This window comes from Nelumbo lutea, chromosome 1, assembly GCF_056320005.1.
Source record: "Nelumbo lutea isolate HS-2025 chromosome 1, American lotus-T2T, whole genome shotgun sequence".
NCBI classification, from domain to species: domain Eukaryota; kingdom Viridiplantae; phylum Streptophyta; class Magnoliopsida; order Proteales; family Nelumbonaceae; genus Nelumbo; species Nelumbo lutea.
The window spans coordinates 149,930,679-149,950,153 of NC_142684.1; the positions used below are offsets into that span (position 1 = coordinate 149,930,679).

The 19,475-nt window shown below is 32.9% G+C and overlaps 1 protein-coding gene across 1 annotated transcript; it reads left to right on the top strand.

Moving 5' to 3' along the window:
* The first annotated feature begins 15,614 nt into the window (after positions 1-15,614).
* Positions 15,615-18,194, top strand: RTL1 (RNAse II-like 1). The gene is made up of 3 exons (XM_088952999.1): positions 15,615-16,349; positions 17,529-17,675; positions 17,786-18,194. The coding sequence occupies exons 1-3, from the start codon at positions 15,909-15,911 to the stop codon at positions 18,041-18,043; spliced, it is 846 nt and encodes a 281-aa protein (XP_088809125.1). The 5' UTR covers positions 15,615-15,908; the 3' UTR covers positions 18,044-18,194.
* The last annotated feature ends 1,281 nt before the right edge of the window (positions 18,195-19,475 follow it).

A 19,475-nucleotide genomic window follows, 5' to 3' on the forward strand; every position in this document is an offset into this window, starting at 1 on the left:
TCAAAACTCAGAAAACTTCCATCAACATTTGCTTTAATAACACTCAAACCTAAACAGCTCCACTTCACTTGATCTTGAACCATGCTATGCTCCTAAACAAGAGCCTACTGTTTTTGGTGGGGAAGCTTTTCCTCACTTCCTTTGTCAACCTGTTCAACATGTAGAATAGATAGACCTAGATTAGGATCAAATCAGTTGAACACAAAATTATTTGGAGTTTTCCATAAACACCACAATTAATAAATTATTAAGATCATTTTATTCCTATTTTAGTTTCCAAGGAATGTTAGCCAACCTCCAATATACATATATACTATAAAGCTATATTGTCTTGACTTTGATGCAAGTCATCAAAAGTTAAATTTGATTATATAATGTAATGTTTTCAAAATTAGACTGAAAATTTTGAGAATTGGTTCTGTTTCACCCCAAAACAGTATTTTTTGCCAAAAACCGTTGATTTGGTTAACAAATCGCTGACCTGAGCGGTCAAATCATCGACCTAGACAATGATTTTGGATCGTATTTTGTTTTTTTTATGTTTTTTATTTTTTAATTTTTTTGTCAAAATGGGTCATTCATTCGGACCTGACAGTCGGACCGTTTGACTTGGGAACGGTCCCCGGAATGGTTCCCTATCTGGTCTGGTTTTAAAAAACTTCGTATAATGTTAACTTATATTTTTATCTATTAATTGCACACATGCCCTTACACTAGCCTTTTAGAATCAGAAATACACTTGTTGCTTGATGTTTAGTAATCAGGTCTTAATATGTTTTCCGCCTTTCTGGTATCGTAGATTTTTTTTCTAATATTTAGACCCTGTTTGGTTCATGGGAATAGTGGTCTGGAATCGGAACTGAAATGGTTCCAATTATTTTCTTGGGCGAAATCGAAATCCTAATCCCATTCCTGTTGTAGTGCCATTCCCCATTTGAGGGAATGTCCATTCCTTGACCCTCTCTTGAGATTTGGGAATGAAATCCCATTCATACTAATTTCAATTCTCATTCTCATTCCTGTTTGAACTAAATAGACTATAAAAATAGAACATTCTGATTCCGATCTCTTGAAGAATTCCAATTCTCTTTATGAATCAAACGAACCCTTATTATTTATTACTGTAAAATAGATATTTACCTTAGTTTTGGTGCATATCATAAAATTTAATTTTGATTATATAATATTACTGATGAAGCGCAATCCGGCCGGTCTTAGCTGTCATCGACCTTGCTTCTGAACTTAATAGCAGGGAACCTGAAAACGGAGGAGATGAGGAAGCTCCGGGGGGAACCCGGTGTAACGACTCCAAAGCTTAAGTTAGAATCCTTCAAAAGCAAGATAAAACCAGATAGCGCAAAGTTTGCATACCTCGTTTGTTGGGGGCAGGGGGCTCTTATAATCACTTCGCGCACTCGCTCCGAGGCCCTTGTCAGGTCGGGTATGATTACCCTTGCGCTTGTCAATTCGGCTGTCGTCCTTTCTGTTGGGACAGAACCGTCACTACCTAACCGTCTCTCTAACTGGAGATGGCGGTGTCAGTGGGGGTGGCAGGTGGCTGTTTAGAGTGCGGCTGCCAAGCGTCAAATCCCAAGTCAGTCAGGTGCGGCGCCCTCGGGCACGGACTTCCTCAGTGTTAGGCATGGTACGACTTGTTTGGTTTTGGTGCCCAAAAGGTGATGCGGAGTGGTGAGCGAGGCGAAGTCTTGAGTTCGGAGGTATCTATAGGGCAGGTCAGTTCGGCGAGGTGTATCCCGAACTGTTACAAGGTTGGCCAGTTCGGCGAGGTATACCCCGAGTTGTTATAAGGTTGGCTAGTTCGGCGAGGTATATCCCGAGCTGTTGCGAGGTTGGCTAGTTCGGAGAGGTATACCCCGAGCTGTTACAAGGTTGGCCAGTTCGGCGAGGTATACCCCGAGCTGTTACAAGGTTGGCCAGTTCGGCGAGGTATATCCCGAGCTGTTGCGAGGTTGGCCAGTTCGGATTACTTTCTGGTTTTGGGCCAAGGGTGAGTTCGGGCCCCCAACAGAGAGTTCGGTCCGCTGGTGTCCCCTTGGTGTTCACGCCTTAGGCTTGCTTTTTTACCGAGCTGTTGTTTTTGCCACGTATTGCATAACTATGAGGTCGGGCCAAATTTTCCTTCATCAATTACCTTTTATTTGCACATGTGGCCTTACTATTGCAATAATGGGGCAATAATGGAGATTCTTTCTCCACTCTCTTCACTTCTTCTGTTTGTTTGTGTTTTTTCATATGTAACCGTTATTATTATCAATCATCATATGTGAAAAGAAATTATCTCATTTTACACATATACAGGTGCCATTCAGAACTCGCCATCAGATGGTCCAACGAGAAAGATCAAATCACATCATTCAAATCGATGGACAAATATTTCTCCTACCTCATCTCAGTTGGGTCCTATTCAATGTATGGTCTTGACTCATCACGAGCTAACTCAGATCCTCCGGCAGTTCACTGGGTGAGTCGAGTTTCATGATGCTTTAAAACACTGCCGACAGTTTGGTTGATGGAGCCACATAAACTGGGCTTAAAAGTTGGTCTTCTGGTCTGTAAGGGATGGTGAGGATATTAAGTTTCTATTTTGGGCGCGTTGGACAAGGAATTAAGAAACTTGGGATGAGTTGGGCCTTGGCCCAAAATGGGTTAACATAGAGAGTGGCAACGGGTATACATGGGCCCTTGTGTCCTTTCAAGTTTCAACTAATCACCCTGGCCCAATAAAGGTTGAACTAAAAATATTGGATCCAATCAACATCCATTTCATTAAACTTTGTGAATCTGATCAAACTCAAGAGTAGCGATCATCCTATGGATTATGGTGATGCTCTCACTGAGTATACTTCTACTGCTTTTGGTTGTGTTTAAATTCGGTGTTGGCATTCATGGTAGAAATATCAAATTTAGCGTTTTTTAGATAAACATCAATGATACTAAATATTGTATTGATATTTTAAAGCATTTATAAAAAAAAAATATTTTCATAAAATTTAGACCAACCTAAAACGTTAGTAAAAATGATAATGGTATCAAATACAACATTTTATGACCGATTGGCCCAAATATCAAAATAAGTAAACTAAATAAAATCTTACTGACTCCCTTGTCGGAAGTTTCAAACCCAAGAATGATTGAGAATAGTATTAGTTCTGATCTAATTGACTCTTATGGATTTTGTGCATTCATTAATTATGGTTTTTTGGTGGCTATGGGTGGTGTAAGATAGGAAAGGTAACGGGGCAAGTTCGGGGTGCATGGGACTCTTATTTTCAAATTCCGATTCTTAAATTAATTCCCAATGCCATTTTTTTCTTTGGTACTAAGACCATTTTTTTCTAATGATGATGATGGGCCTTTACTTGGTTTGGATTTTAGTTACCTCAAGAGATAACTCGCTTTTCAGTGAGTTCCACATCCCTAACACCCACATTAGAAAAGGAAGAGAGGGACATCGCTGAACTTATTTGGAGATGTTGGCACGACCACGTGGCCTTGGTGCAATGTAGACGTTGGAGAAAGTACTTTTTATGTTTTTAAATCAAATAGAATATCGCCTTCTACTTGCTTTGCTTAATAAAGACCCACAATTCAAAAGACTCGCTCTTTTTTCGTATATTGTGTTTGTTCACTACCCCACCCCCATCCCCCTCTACGTGGCTTTGAGTAATTAAAGAGACTCAAAATCCTTACCACTCACAAATGGATCTGCAAATTAAAGCATATCTCTTTTTCATCACTACTATGTAGTGTGTTGATGAAGAGGGTTGTACAACTGAAATGAAAATACCATGAAAGCAGATTGAAGCTTGCTCCAATAAATTGGAAGAGAAATGCAAGAACACCGGTACGTTTCTTTAGATGTAGAGCTGGCCCATCGGCCATTAGATCCTAGACTACTGTTGTGTGACCATTTACACACTGCTTATGAGGCACAAACGCAACCATCTTTGGTGTTGTGCTTTGTCCAGCTAGCTTTACCTTTTCGCAAATGCTAGTTCTTTTCCTGGGTGTGATGTATGAATGTATCTCAACAAAAAAACAATAAAAGAAAAAAAAAAAAAACTAGTTAAAACGTTTTCTTTTGTGCACTACGAAAAAGCCATAAAGCTATCTCACTTCCTTCAATCTTTACTAGAATGCATTTCTGAGTTGTTCACATGGTACACCATATATTGCCTTGTAGGAGTATGGTGGAGATGAGTTGTTTGTTAAATCCTGAAAGTAGGACGCCAGTAAACCATTTTGCCCCCAGATGGGTTGTTGATTGTTGACAAGCCTACAAAGGTGTGTAGGCTATACAGTACACACCTAAATTGAAAATGACAAGTCTACTTGGCTTCTTTTTACCACAAGGTGCCCATGCTCAAGACGGGATCCCAGATGGGCGCCAAATATGTATATCCACCGTGTATTGAAAACATTTCCCAAAAATAATAATTAAAAAATTCGGAAGATGTTTCATGTACGTGTGAGACGCCAAATGTGAAGAACAAATCTGGTCTCGCCCATGCTCTCTTGCAGTTTGGATCCCATACCCACAAAGACGCTATCCATACTTGAGATCTGTTAAATAGCAAATAAATAATTTGAGAAATAAATACTTATTTTATAATTACTTATTAGTGTTTGAAGGTTCCTATCCTAATCACTTGCATACACTTATTTTAAGTAATTATTTGGGCTACAGACCTACAGTGTTTGTTGCACCATGTAACCAATAAATATTTAGTTTTACTGAAATAACAATCGTAGCCTTAACAAATACATATTGTATGTTATTTTATAAATATTATATTAAAATCCTTTGATGAAAATGACAATTCTAACTCTCATGACACATATGGGCCGACATGACACTATTATAATAATAATAATGATATTAATAATACAAAATGGGTTTAGAACCCACCAAACCAGAGATATGTCCACATGGAAAAGAAACATAAAAGAAAATGGGAGGTTTTGCATACCTGGAGCATGAACGGGTTGCGGTTTGCAGAATTTTCACCTGGATTGCACACCACCACCGCCGTTGGAGCTTCTAGTGCAAAAAAGTATCTCTCTAAGCAGGGGAAATGGTAGAATTCTTGAAATATTGTGGGGACAGTTTTGTCTCACAAAAAAAAAGAATTAGCACCTATTGAATAAATGCTTAAAATAAGCTGGTCCAAGCTATTTTTTTAAGCACTTATTTTCAAAATAACTATTTATTCTGGGTTTTTTTACCAAATATGAATAAGTGTTTATTTTCCACTTATTTTATTCAAATAAGTAATTAAAATAAGTGATCCCAAACAGAGCTTAATCCATAGAACACCACAGCAACACATTGGGAACATCTACCGCCCTATATGTTGTTATTCATAGAGAGATATTCCTATAGGTAAGTGTGAGTAGCGTTCTTGTGGGTATCAGATCTGAATACATTTTTTGGGGAATGATTACATTCAATTTTTTGATAAAAAAGGAAATTGGGGTGGCTGTAATTAAGTTTAAATGGTGGCATGTTTCATCTTTTAATTTTTTTAAATAAAACAATGACAAACTTCTAAGGTTGTTGGAAAGCAACGTAAGGAGGAGAGAGAATAAGCCAATCGATGTAGAGTTGTAGACAAATGCATTCTTTGGGAGTGATTATGTTAAAAATAAGTGCTTATTTGAATAAGCACCTATTTGCATTTGGCACCCAATTTTTTCAAGTGCTTATTTTAAAAAATAAGCAATTATTTCATATTGGGTGTCTGGTAGTCTTTTTCTCCAATAAGTACTTAAATAAGCATTTGTGACTATTTTATCCTTCATTTTTTTGTTAAATTTTATGAAAGTACTTTTATGATAGCACTTTAATAAAACCACTTTTATGAAAGCCTTTTACAAAAAGACTTTTATGAACTTTTATTAAAATGCTTTCACAAAAGTACTTTTATAAAAGTGTTTTCATTAAAGTGCTTTCATAAAAGTGATTTTATAAAAGTTCTTTTAAAAAGTTCTTTTACAAAAGTGCTTTTACGAAAGTACTTTTATATAATTCAACTAAGGATAGTTTTATAAGTGGTATTTTATTAATTCAACTAGATTGTGGAAGAAAAAATGAATAAGTGCTTATTATATAAGTACTTAATTGTGGAAGAAAAAATGAATAAGTGTTTATTATATAAGTACTTAAAAAAAGCTGGAAACTTGGGCTTAAAAAATAAGCCCTTATTTTAAAATAAGCACTTACATTGGGCCTATTTCCCAAACACCAATAAGTGCTTAATAGTGTGGTCCTCGCCTAAATAAACACTTATTTCGAATAAGCACTTAGGGTCTGTTTGGTTTGCAGCCAAATTTGGAATTAGATTAGAATCGAAATCTTTCGGAATCGGAATTAGAATGGTCTATTCCCATAGTCTATTTGCTTCAAACAGGAATGGGAATGAAAATTGTAATGAACAAGAATGAGATTTCTCCCAAGGGAAGGGTAGGGAAGGCCATTTCAGCAGGAATGAGAATGGGATTCCGATTCCACTCAACCAAACAGTTGGTTGAAATTGGAATAGCCCATTCCACTGACCTTATTTTTAAGCACTCCCAAACATGACCTAAGTATATAGAATATATTTCAGTTTTTGTGATGTTTAAATTTTTTTTTCCATTTACCTTTATTTCTTTCTTTGTTTTATCTCTACTTCTATTCCTCTTTTTATTTCAGTTTGTTCAATTAATTTGTTAATCTAAACCAATAACCCATAATCCAATGTACATAGCTTGATTCGAGAATATTAACCATCAAATAAATGGATCATTTCAAAGAATATCATTTTTTTTTTCTGCAATCATCCTTCTTGTTTGACCATCAACTTTTAGGTTGTATTTGGTTTGAAGGAAAAAGTAGGAAAAGGGAGAGAATATTAGAAAAACCTTTACAAACCTTAGATTTCCTACCTTTTCCTTTAAACCAAATATAGATTGATTTATTCAAATAGACTGCATAGTTTGATTAATAGATTTCATGATTTTAACGGTGGTATCTGAAGTTTAGTTCCCCAGGCATTACAAGAAGCATGCATCGTGCATACCTTATTATAATAATAATAATAGCGTGTGTTAGGTAACCCGGTTATCTGCACCCACTATGAAAAAATATAGTTAATAATAGCGTGTGTTCTGTATGTATCTTTTTTTTTTTTTTTGAATTTTTAACTATAAGAAGTTGGATGCTGAATTATGCAAAAATACCAAAAAATATGGAAAGTTTTATAAAAAAAAGTGTGTAATACGTGAATAATATAAATTTTAACAAAATATGAGACAAAAATAGAGGAAAGCTTTATTTCTAATATCTTTTTTCAATACTAGTAAGTGTGTACATGCTTTTTACATGGCAATTTTTTATGATAATAGTAAATAATATGTTTCCAATTTTTTTCTATATCTAAAAAAATCAAATGGGATGATACATTTGGCCTAATAGGGTGAATTGTTGACTCGCCACCAAATAGGAAAACAACTACATTTCTAAGTTAATTTTAAATTTGTATTTTATTTATATTGTCAATAAAAATATTTTTTCTTTAATATGGTTAATTAATATAGGATTCTATGAAAGGATGAGAATTAACACCCTAAAAATAAAACTTAATGAGAGAGAATTGAATGAGGAGAAATATAGTAACTCAAATTACATTTTGTGCCCTCACAATTAAAATGGACTAGGGGTGCAAATTAGGCAGGCCTAGCTTGAGCTTGAATCGGCCCAACCCAAAATTTTACATGGGCTAGGCTTGGATTTTTAGTCCTCGGCCCCAACAAGTCAGGCTTTTTAATTTTTTGGGCTTAGGTAGCCCGAACCTGGCCCAATCCCAACCCAACTATACACAGTCATACATACATATACATATACATACATACATATATATATATACATATATATACCCACTATCTAAGGTTTAATTTGGAGGAGCAATGGTAAAAATGTAATTTTACTTTATCATTTAATACTTAATAGGAAATGACTCATTTCTCATTTAATGCTTATCCATATACCTCCGTATATACATATAATAAAAATATCAGTTTCACATTCTTTAGCTTTTCTTCCATGGTCGATTTTTTTATTTCCACTCTTTACCCCTATTAATGGTATAATGATACTTCTTTCAATTAAGGATCTTCTTAAATCCCTAAACACGCTTGAAAAGAAATGAGGCAAGGTACGTTGAACGCTAGCTGCCACATACCTATTTCGGTGATTCCATTTCCATTTATTTATTTTTTATCAATACTAAAAGATAAATAGTATAAATGGTCATTTACTAAAATACTCCTTATAGTTACATGGATTTATTAAAATCTACCCTATAGTTAAAATTTTACTAAAATACCACTTATAATTTACAATAGATTTAATCAATCTTCCAACAGTGGAAAATGACAATGTTGACCCTAATGTTCATTTAAATAAATTTGATCAAAAGAAAATAAAAATAAAAATACCATTTTTGCCCTTTATAAGACATGAGCAACCACTCTATTGGCTATATTTGGTTAATTTTGTTTTTTGTACAAAAAAAAAGTGTTAAGGGTATTTTTGGAGTAAAAAATCATGGGCCTAATGGCAAAACAAACACTCCTTAATGAAATGTTAATTAAGTAAATAAGTTGTAAAATATATGGGATGTTTTAATAAAATGAAAACTATAAGGTAGTTTTAAGTAAATATGTAAAACTATAAGATGTGTTCTAATAAATGACCCTAATAGAATCACATAAGAGTATACAATTGTTTTATATTTTCAACTTTTTAAATAATTAATAATTAATCATATTTTATATACTTATAATAAATTTTTTATTATACAAAAATAACAATAATTAATTTCAGTTAGGTTTATTCATCAAACTGATGAAACCGACCAACCCAATCAACTTGACCCAAGTTGGCCGGTGTTCTAATATTTTAGGTTGGCTTTGGTTAAAAATTTCTCAATTCGACCAAGTTGGATCAATTTTACTTTGGCCATTTGTAAACCAATCAAAATCGAACAACCTAACTATGGATATATATTAATATTTTATATTTTAAATATAATTTTTAATATGGAAAAGTGGGAAATTTCCCATATTTTTTAGTCTAAAATGTTTTATATCATAAATCTAATTTTTAAATTTATATTTTAATAATTTCACTATAGTTTTTAAAATTAAATTAAAATTTTAAGTTTAAATATTTTCAACCGACTGACCAAAAAAAAAATCGACCCAAACCGATACAACTTGAGTGGGTCAATTTTCACAAAAGGCCAGTCAGTTTCAACTGACCAACTCCCCAACCTGACTAGGTCAATTTGGTTGGCCAAATAGCCTACGACCAAACCAAACCAAGTCATGAACACTCATAATTTCAGCTAAATTAATAGTCTCATCTTTGATATATAACAATAGTTTAATCTCCAATAATTATTGAAAATATATTGATAATGAAAAAATACAATAAGTACTAAAAATATATTAACTTAGTCAATAAATATTATAATCTCAAATAATAGTTTAATCTCTAATAAATATTAATCAATGTTATAACAAAAATACAATGAATACAATAAGTACAATAAATTAAATTTAAAATCTTCACTAATAGTAGTTTGATTTCCAATAATTACTGAAAGTTTGAATTAAATAACAAAACAAAAAAATTTATACATAATAATTGAAAATACATTTATTGCAAAAACAATGAATAATTATTGAAATACAATAAATATTAACTTTAGTATATATAATTACATAATAAATATAGATTAAGAGTTTAAATTATTATTAATAAATATTATTTTTTTGAAAGTCATTTTCTCGAATTACTACTTGATATAAGTGAAATTAGTTAGTTACAATATTATGTAAAAATATTAAATTATTATTAATTTCAATATTATGTTCTAATTATTTTTCTACTTTTCAGAAATTTTTAAAATTTATTACATAATTTCTTTATTTTAACTATTTAAAATCTAGTTATGTTAAATATTTTGTTATTTAAAATACCAAGTTATTTAAATACTTAAATAATATGTAAAATATTTAAATTTTAAAATTATAGTTATTTATGGAATTTAATTATCTATAAAATCATAATTTATACTATTATTACATAATTTCATTGTTAATTTTGTAATATATTAAAATATTATTAATTTCAATATTATGTTATAATTATTTTTCTGCTTTAAAGAAGAATTTTAAATTTATTACATAATTTTGTTATTTTAACTATTTAAAATCTAGTTGTGATAAATATCTAGTTATTTAAATATTTAAATCATCTATAAAATATTTAACATTTTTTGTTATTTTAATTTTATTTTTTTAAAGCCATTACATATTATTAAATATTTGAAAAACATTTAAATTTATGATATGGAAAAACATAATTTAAATTGTTAGTACATAATTTCGTGATATATTTTGTAAAAATGTAAAATTATTTATTAGATAATTTTTTTAACTATTTAAAATATAGTTATGATAAATATTTAGTTATTTAAATATTTAAATAATCTATAAAATATTTATTTTTTTGTTATTTGAATTTTATTTATTTAAAGCTATTGCATATTATTAAATATTTGAAGAGCATTTAAATTGATAATACAGAAAAACATAATTTAAATTGTTAGTACATAATTTCATGATATATTTTGTAAAAATGTAAAATTAGTTTTGTGCTTTTAATAAATATTTTAAAGTTATTATATAAAATTTTCAGAATATTTAAATTATTCTTAAATTTTTTAATCCAAACATGTTTAGATAGATATAGATAAAAAGTAGGGGAGAGGATAAATAGGAATCAGAGATAATTTAGGAGAGAAACTCTGTACTAAATTAGAGATAATTGTAGATATAAATAGGAATTAGAGATAACTTAAAAAATAAATAGGAATTAGAGATAATTCTGAAAAAGTGGGGAAGTTAGTTTTGGATAAATTTTAGAAAAATAAATTATTTAGGTTATTGAGAAATTACATTTCATTGATTGTTTAAAAAATGAGATGGAATAAAAAAATTAAAAAATTAAAAAACAGAAAAAAAAATTATTAGATAAATTAATATTTGTGATTGAGAGATCTGTAGAGTGAAACCGAAAGAACTGTGGATTTCTATCTACATGCCCAGAGACGTTTGATTTAAACATTTTAAAATGACGTGTCAAAATCAATGGATACAACAACTTGATGTACGAACACGACCAAAAGCGAGGAGGTCCTATAGAGAGACGTTTATTGGTTTTGTATGAAATATGGATGAAGTGGTTGAACGACACCGTGACTCCAGACTCCTCTAGGTGATTAGATCGATTTTTCTGGTGAGGATGGAATCGATAAATGTAGGTTGATCAAGCCCATCTTCAAAACTGGTGACTTGACCACCGTGGATCTATTGAAATCATGCGGACCCCGGTTTTTTTCATCAAAATTGTAATAAAAAATTATGATATAACATAAATAATATAATATATATATAATATAAATAATATATAATATTTCATAATTAACGGATCAGATTGGTTAATTTTAGATTGGATCGGGGTATATCCGGATTTGATCTATTAATTAAATGGATCAACTTTTCCGTCCAAATTTATTAGGATCAAGGGAGATATTCAAATCTGACTCTAATCGGATAGGATTTGGATTCAAATTAGATCTTATCGGACTTATTTGCAGCCTTACACAGAATTTCCCAAAAACAAAGTCATCCGAATTTTCCAAAAAACATGTTTATTCCATATATCCATGTCTATCTACTTACAATCTATCTATTATTCATGATTTTGGAGTTTAACGCTCTCCCTCCTTTTAGTCAATGTTTTAAAGTTCCCTTAAATTTGTTAATACTCTACTCTGTTATCTCTTTTCTTTTAAGACTATAAATGTATTTGATTCAGCAAAATCCAAATCTGATCGTATTGGATTCAAATTTGAATCCTAAAGAACTTAGATTGAATTTGGATTTAATCTAACTCCATCTTAATTTTAAAAACACAAAAAAAAAAAGTTGAATAATTTTCAACTTTCTGACATGTAATTGGATTTGAAGACTGATTTGAATTCAAGTCGTAATGTAATTGGATCGGATTCAAATTTAATTGGACTCTGCTTTAATTGTTTAAAATACATACGAAAAATAATTTTTTTCATCAATTGTCGACTTTTTATTTCCTTGAAGTGCCCCTTTTGACTTTGTTAGTACTCCACTTTGTTATTTCTTATCTCGTAAGGCTATAGATGAGTTAGATTTGGATCAGATTAAAAAAAAAAACCAAATTCAATCCAATTATTGAATTCGAATTCAAATCCTAACAGATTACTCTGCTTCATTTTTTTTTTAAATACAATAAAATTAAAAAGTTAAAAAAATTAGTTAATTACTTTTCATTTTTCAGCTTTCTAAAATCCAATTGGATTTGAAGACCTTAAAATTCGAATTCTAATCCTAATAGACTTAGATCAGATTTGGATTTAATCCAACCCTACTTTAATTTTTAAAAACACAAAAAATATAAAATTTAATTATTTTTTAATTTTTCAAAATCTGATTGAATTTGAAGACTTCGGGTTCAAATTCAAATCCTGATGGACTCAGATCAGATTTGGATTTAATCTAACTCTGTTTTAATTTTTAAAATACAAAAAAATAAAAAAGTTAACTACTTTTATGTGTAATAAAATAATGCAAATGTAATATATTGAATTTGTTATATGTTTATATTCACATATCTATCTACTATATAAATTCATATATAATACAATATATACAAATGTATTTTTTATTATTTTAAACATAACCATATAAATTTAATCAGATCAAATGGAGTCGAATCCAAATCTCACTCAATTACATAAACACCTCATTCGAATCCAATATAATTGAAAAGTGTGTTTGAATCGAGCAATGCATCTAAATCCATCTAAAATCCAATTGGATTTGAATACCATGGATTCGAATTCGGTTCAGATTGGATTCAAATTTAATCTGACACCCCTTCAATTTTTTAAAATACAAATAATTAAAATATTAATTACTTTTTAACTTTCTGAAATCTGATTGGATTTAAAGACCTCAATTTTGAATTTAAATTAGAATTCACCTAAGTTTTGGACTTTAACAATCCTCGCATTGGGATTGATTATTGGTTTAATGTTTAATAATCCATCTACTTTCTAAAGATGAGAATCTTTTTCACATTTTCTTTTGATATAGAAAATAATTTTATTTAATTTTTTTACATAATAAACTGGTCAAACCTAGAACGCATACAACATCAATATATTTTTAATGTTATGTACACGTGCAAAGCACGTGCTCTTCTGCTAGTACATGTGTGTGTGTGTGTGTGTGCGCGTGTGTGTGTAATTTTAGAGTGGATTCATTGATTAGCCTAACCCAGGCTTGAGCCCAAGTCCAACTCGAGTGCATCAAATTACATTGCAGGCTAGGCTCTGGTTGAGAAGATCAGACTTAACCTCAAACTCAGGCCTTAATCTCAAATTTTAGGGTCGGGCCTAGGTTGACCATAAACTCGGCCCAACCCGCCTGACTTGCACCCCCAAAATGGACCAAATTCAAAAATATAGTATTCTAGTTTAGAATTTAATGAATGTTAATAGGACTTAATACCTTAAACATTAAAGAGTTAATGAGAGGAATTTTAATGAGAAAAAAAAGTAGTCATTCAATTTATATTTTTATCTTTACAATTAGAGAGTAACCAAATTTAAAATTAGGGTATTTTAGTCAAACATAATTTCAATACTCTTATAGATTTTATTGTGTAGACTTTATAATGGCAGGATGAGGTGACTCATATATGTGACTTTTACAATGATGAGTATTACGGCCTTAATCATCTCAATTAAGGTTTCCTTATTAATATACAAAATTACCCTTAAAGAGACCTTGATATGAAGAGGCAAATCTTGTCCAATAAAAATTCTAGAAAAGTAAACCCTATTTGCACTTTATAAATAGTATAGATATAAATAATATGCATACTTTAAACTTGAAAGGATTATACATACATTTCATATAATTCATATAGATACACTATAGTTGAAAATTGAGAGAAATTTAAATTATTAAATATTCAATAATCAGACACGGGGATCCAGATTAAGATGGTGTTCGGAAGCGTGGGCATTTATTGGAACCGATTTTAAAGAAAAAACACCCATGCTTCCAAGACCCGTTTTTCACAAAAAAAAATGTTTTAGTTTTGTTTGGGAGTGTTTCTACCATGTTTGGTAAGGTGAATTTCATAACCGTTTTTCATGTATGTACTAACAGGTAAACACCACATTGGGGGAAATGATTCACCGGTACATGAAACGGTTCCCAATTTATTAGACATGCCCGATTTTTTAATAAACGCCTAAACAAAACAATGAAATATATGGGTATTTGTTGAAATACTTATGTGAATCTGATGTAGCACCATTTTTTTGAAAAACAGCCATGATTCCAAACATCCCTAATATTGTGGGTTTAAGGAACCTACCTCAAACTCACAGTTCAAAGTATTAGACGTACGAAACATAAACCTACCTCACACACTCACATTCAAAGTATTAGACGTACGAAACACAATTTCAAAAGGGCCATATGATACTATTTTTTTAATAATTTGAATATGCAATTTAGAGTTGGACACGTTAGGAGCGACTATTATTAGGCAATGTTTGGTTTGAAGGAAAAAGTAAAGAAAAAGTAGGAAAAATAAAGGAAAGATAAGAAAGTTTTTCTCTTTCTTTACAAACCTCCATATAATTTTGGTTTTGATATCTTTCTCTTCCTTTCCCTACCTTTTTCTACAAATCAAACATAATCTTATTTAAAAAATGATCGTATCACGATATGCATTAATATATTACAATTTTTTGAATTTTATTTCAAAGGTATTAATAAATAGAGTCCAGAAAATATGAAATTCAGTAAATCTCTAAAATGGAATATCAACAAAACACACTTTATATAAATACGTATTATTACATTAATCTTATTAAATGACAAGGGAATATCACGTAGAAATTATTAATTTCTAAATTCATAAAAAAACAAATCAAGAACTTCTTTCTTAACAGCTCTCTCTTGCCCCTTTCAGTGGTATATTGCAAGTAGAATTGCCACCTCGTAGCCCCTAATCACATTTATGGAAGCTTAAATCCTTGAATTAACTAACTCACATACTACAAGGTATTATACTTTTAAGGACCCATAATTATATTTCTCAATCTGCACAAAAAAGAGATTAAAAGCAATTAAACCAATAAGTCAACTTCATACAACCAAACGCGGAACTGACTTATTCTCCAAGTTTCCGCTTGTCAAGTTGTCAGACTCCTATATCTGTTATATCATAAAATAAATTAAGTTATGTTTACTATAGACACCGAAGATTATGTTCCCTAATCTCAAACGTAGTACACGTGTCCATCCAAAGATATTCAGCCACGGAGCCACTGTTGGTAATTAAGTGGGCCATAGTAGTTCAATGATCCATGTGACACAGCGGTGAAAGCACTATAGTTTGATGATCCACAAATTATTTGGATGGTTATTTTCTTTTTTATTTTTATAAATATGAATAATTTAAGACATATTGTAGATGGGAGTGGAGACAAATTGAACCAACCTTATAAAACGCCATTTAAACTTCGGAGTTCAGAGTTCATAAGGAGCGACCACTCGGACCAGTGTTTCCGTGTTTCCATCTCCCTCGCTCTATATTCTCTTTCTTGGAAGCGTCTGAGTACTGTTTAGGAGTTGTTGAGAAAGAAAAGGATAGTTATTAATTGTTTCTTCTCTAATCTCTATCCATTGGTAAAAGCTTGATTCGAGTGAGAAGGATGAGATTAAAAGAGGAAGAAGGAGAAGGAAAAGAGTCGTCTACTTCCCTCTGTTCCCTGTTAGAAGAAATTTGTTTGGGAAGAATGGAAGAAAAGGAAGGAACTGAGTCGGAGTCTCTGCTACCGAGCCTCGATGGTGTGGAAGATATTTTGCGTTACAAGTTTAATAACAGGAGCCTATTAGAAGAAGCATTCATCCACCCTTCGTACCACTATCCAGAGAAGCCGTGTGTATCCTACGAGCGGCTGGAGTATGTGGGAGACTCCGTGCTCAACTTGCTAATGGCGAAAGAGCTGTTTCTGTTGTATCCCGACCTATCGCCGGGGCCGTTAACAAAGCTACGAGCGGCGAACGTCGACAACGAAAAGCTTGCACGGGTGGCGATCAAGCACGGATTTCATCGCTATATACGCCACAAATCGCCTTCTCTCGAGGAACAAGTAAAAATCCTACCACCTGTAACTCTTTCGTCCTCTCGATTTGTGTCTTTAGTTTTCTTTTCAAACCTTATATAATCAGCTAACTACCACCCTGCTTTCTTATGTTTTTTTCTTCAATCCGATCAGTTCAGAAAAAGTAATCAAGATTTCTGGGTTTTCTTTCTCTGGGTCGTGATAAGTGAACTCGTGATGTTTCAGTCGAGAGGGGGGTGTTTGTTTTAGTTACGATTCGATCGATAAAAGTATCCCTCGTCTCAAAAGCTAAAATCTTTCAGAGGGGACCACTGGATGGTGGGCCCTTGGCCATTAATATATGAAACGTGGCAAGTTGGAGACTTTAATCTGTGGGCTTCTGCCTGGGCTGCCTATCTTCGGAACCACCGCCTAGTTTAATTAATCGTCCATTCGTCCTCACTCCTCACGTTCAACCTTCAACCGTCCAGACAGTTCTATAAAGCAACTTGAAAATGCCGTCTCTCCGGTTTGTCAATTTATTAGCGTCAGCCGTAAGCCCATGCCATCAGGCCCATCAGTCCATCCCCCCTCGAATAACGAATTGGCTGAGTTTATTTTCGTTCATTCTAGGAAGGTAGTTCTCGTCCTTAATTGAAGTAGCGATTTTTTTTTATCCTTCTTCTTCTGGGTGGACACCCAATCCATGATCATATAATCCAAGTTTGAGCTTGGAATTTGAAGAATTGTCCAACATCTGTGTCTTAATTAAATGCAACTTTCATCGGTTCCATCCTTGGATCAGTGGGTTCTCACCGACCACATAAAAAAAAAAAGAAACATTTGATGTTGCTTTCCTCTTTCCTTTATCAAATCAATATCAATTGGTATGCATTGAAGTTGAAACTTGAAACGTCTCAGCATGCAGACGTAACTATTATCTTCTCTTCCACATGGAGGTGACTTGTAAGGTGGGCAAAAATCAAATAGTTTTTTCTTTGTTTTTGATAGAAAGCCCAATTCAATTGGTTGCATAGACTGTAGACCCATTTGGTTCATATGTATGAGCTTCTTTTTTTTTATTACTTGGTCATTATCTTGCTGGTTTCATGTAGTATAAAGCTCCAAATTTCCTTTTTGTTATTTACTTTGGTAGGTATCTAGTGGTTTCATACAATAGAAAGCTGCAAACTTAACTATTGTTTGATTTTCGATGGACTTGTTCAGATCCGAGAGTTCAATGAGGCAATTTTGGCATACCCAGTACACTCCAATGGCCTTATTGACACACCCAAGTTCCTTGCAGATATCGTCGAGTCTGCAATTGGGGCTGTTTATCTTGACAGTAATTTCTCCCTGGACAGTGTGTGGAAGGTATCTCTATCTTTCTCTTTCTCTCTCAAATTCATTTGGGTTTTCTTGTATCTATCTGTTCAAATGCGTTGTTGGAGCCTCCCTCTCAAATTCATCTGGATTAAAAACAGGTGTTCAAGGGTTTGCTGGAGCCGATGATTAGTCCACAGACATTAGGTATGCATCCAATGACGGAGCTCATGGAACTATGTCAAAAGAAAGGAATGCGGGTACGGTTCGTGGATGCGTGGCAACAAAATACAACCATCGATGTTTTAGTCGATGGCATTTTGGTCGGGAGTGCCAACTACAGCTTAAAGAAAGAAATTGCCCAAAACCGTGCTGCCAAAGCTGCCCTGCACAACCTCAAACGTACATTATTGAATTAGCTCAAATAACCACCACACTCACCGTATAATATTGCATCCCCCATTTGAATCTTCTTTTGTTTTGTTTTGTTTGTTTGTTTGTTTTTTGTTTTCTTTTTTCATGTACTTTAGGCAACAAAGGAAGAATTTGATGAAATTCTAATCTTATGTATATCCATATTGTAATTACATATGCTTCTCTACAACGGTGACGCGATAAACCCGCATCCATCACGGCATGGTTTTCAAACTGCCATTGATCCGGACGGTCGGATCATTCAGTCTGGAAACTATCTAGGCAATCAGTTTCGTTTTACCCTAAATGTGGTCTTTGGAAAAAACCGCTGAATCGGTCAACGATCCATTGATCTGGGCAATCAAATCGTTGACTTGTTGACCCGTTTAATGGTTTTAGTCATTCATTTTTTATTTTTATTTTTATTGTCAAAACAGATCATCCGTTCGAATTGGACGATCAAACCGTCAACCCGTAAAGCAATGGCCAGAACAGTTCTGTTTCCAGGTTATTTTTTTTAAACCATGCATCACGGAGGCCATCACAAACTTGTCATACACTTGCAATGAGCTTGAAGCCATTGCGGACACCTAGTGGACTAGCAGAAAACGTCATATTAGCTCTGATGCACCCACGCCATGTCGATGCAAGAAACAAACGAAGGGAAGTAGTGCATGTGCACTATGAGAATCCTTGGATGAAAGGAAACTATCCTAGGAAGATCTTGCATGACGCGTGGTGAACCCTCAACAATGTCTACTTAACAACTGACATCAAATTGAAAATCTCCTTTTCAAATAAGAGTCAAACCATTTTTGGCCCCTTCCCTTTAGGGCCTTGGGATCTTCCCTTATAAAAGGAGCATAGATCATAACAAACATACAATTCTAACAATATATAGAAGATCCTTGCCTACCTCTACTACTAAAGACCTCTAGTCTTTTTTCATCCTTCAAGGAGACCATTGCACTCCGCTTTACCACACCACTTATGTTAGAATCTCTGGTTCTTGCCCTTGATCACGAAGAATGGCCACCCGAAGAATCGATCTTTCCCCTATCCCAAAGGAGCAACACATAAACCCCAACAATTCTAACATAGAGCTTGAGGACCAAGACAATCAAGAGATGGCATAGCAGACAAACATCTCCATCCTATCTCATAAGGTCTATAGCATTGAGTCCCACTCTGATCGAATGGAGCAAATGCAAGCAAAGATGCGAAGAACCTTGCAGCTACGATTGCAAAGGTTGACGACTCCCCAACACCCTCCTTTTGTCTCTATAGAACCATCTGCATTCACTCCTTCCAGTCGTCATGTGGCTTCGGCTGAGATATACTCACTCAAAACCGACCACCCATCTATGCCCATCATAGTACAGAGAACCCAGTGCTCTACCGCCAAACAAGCACAAACAACAACATGCAGCCATCATT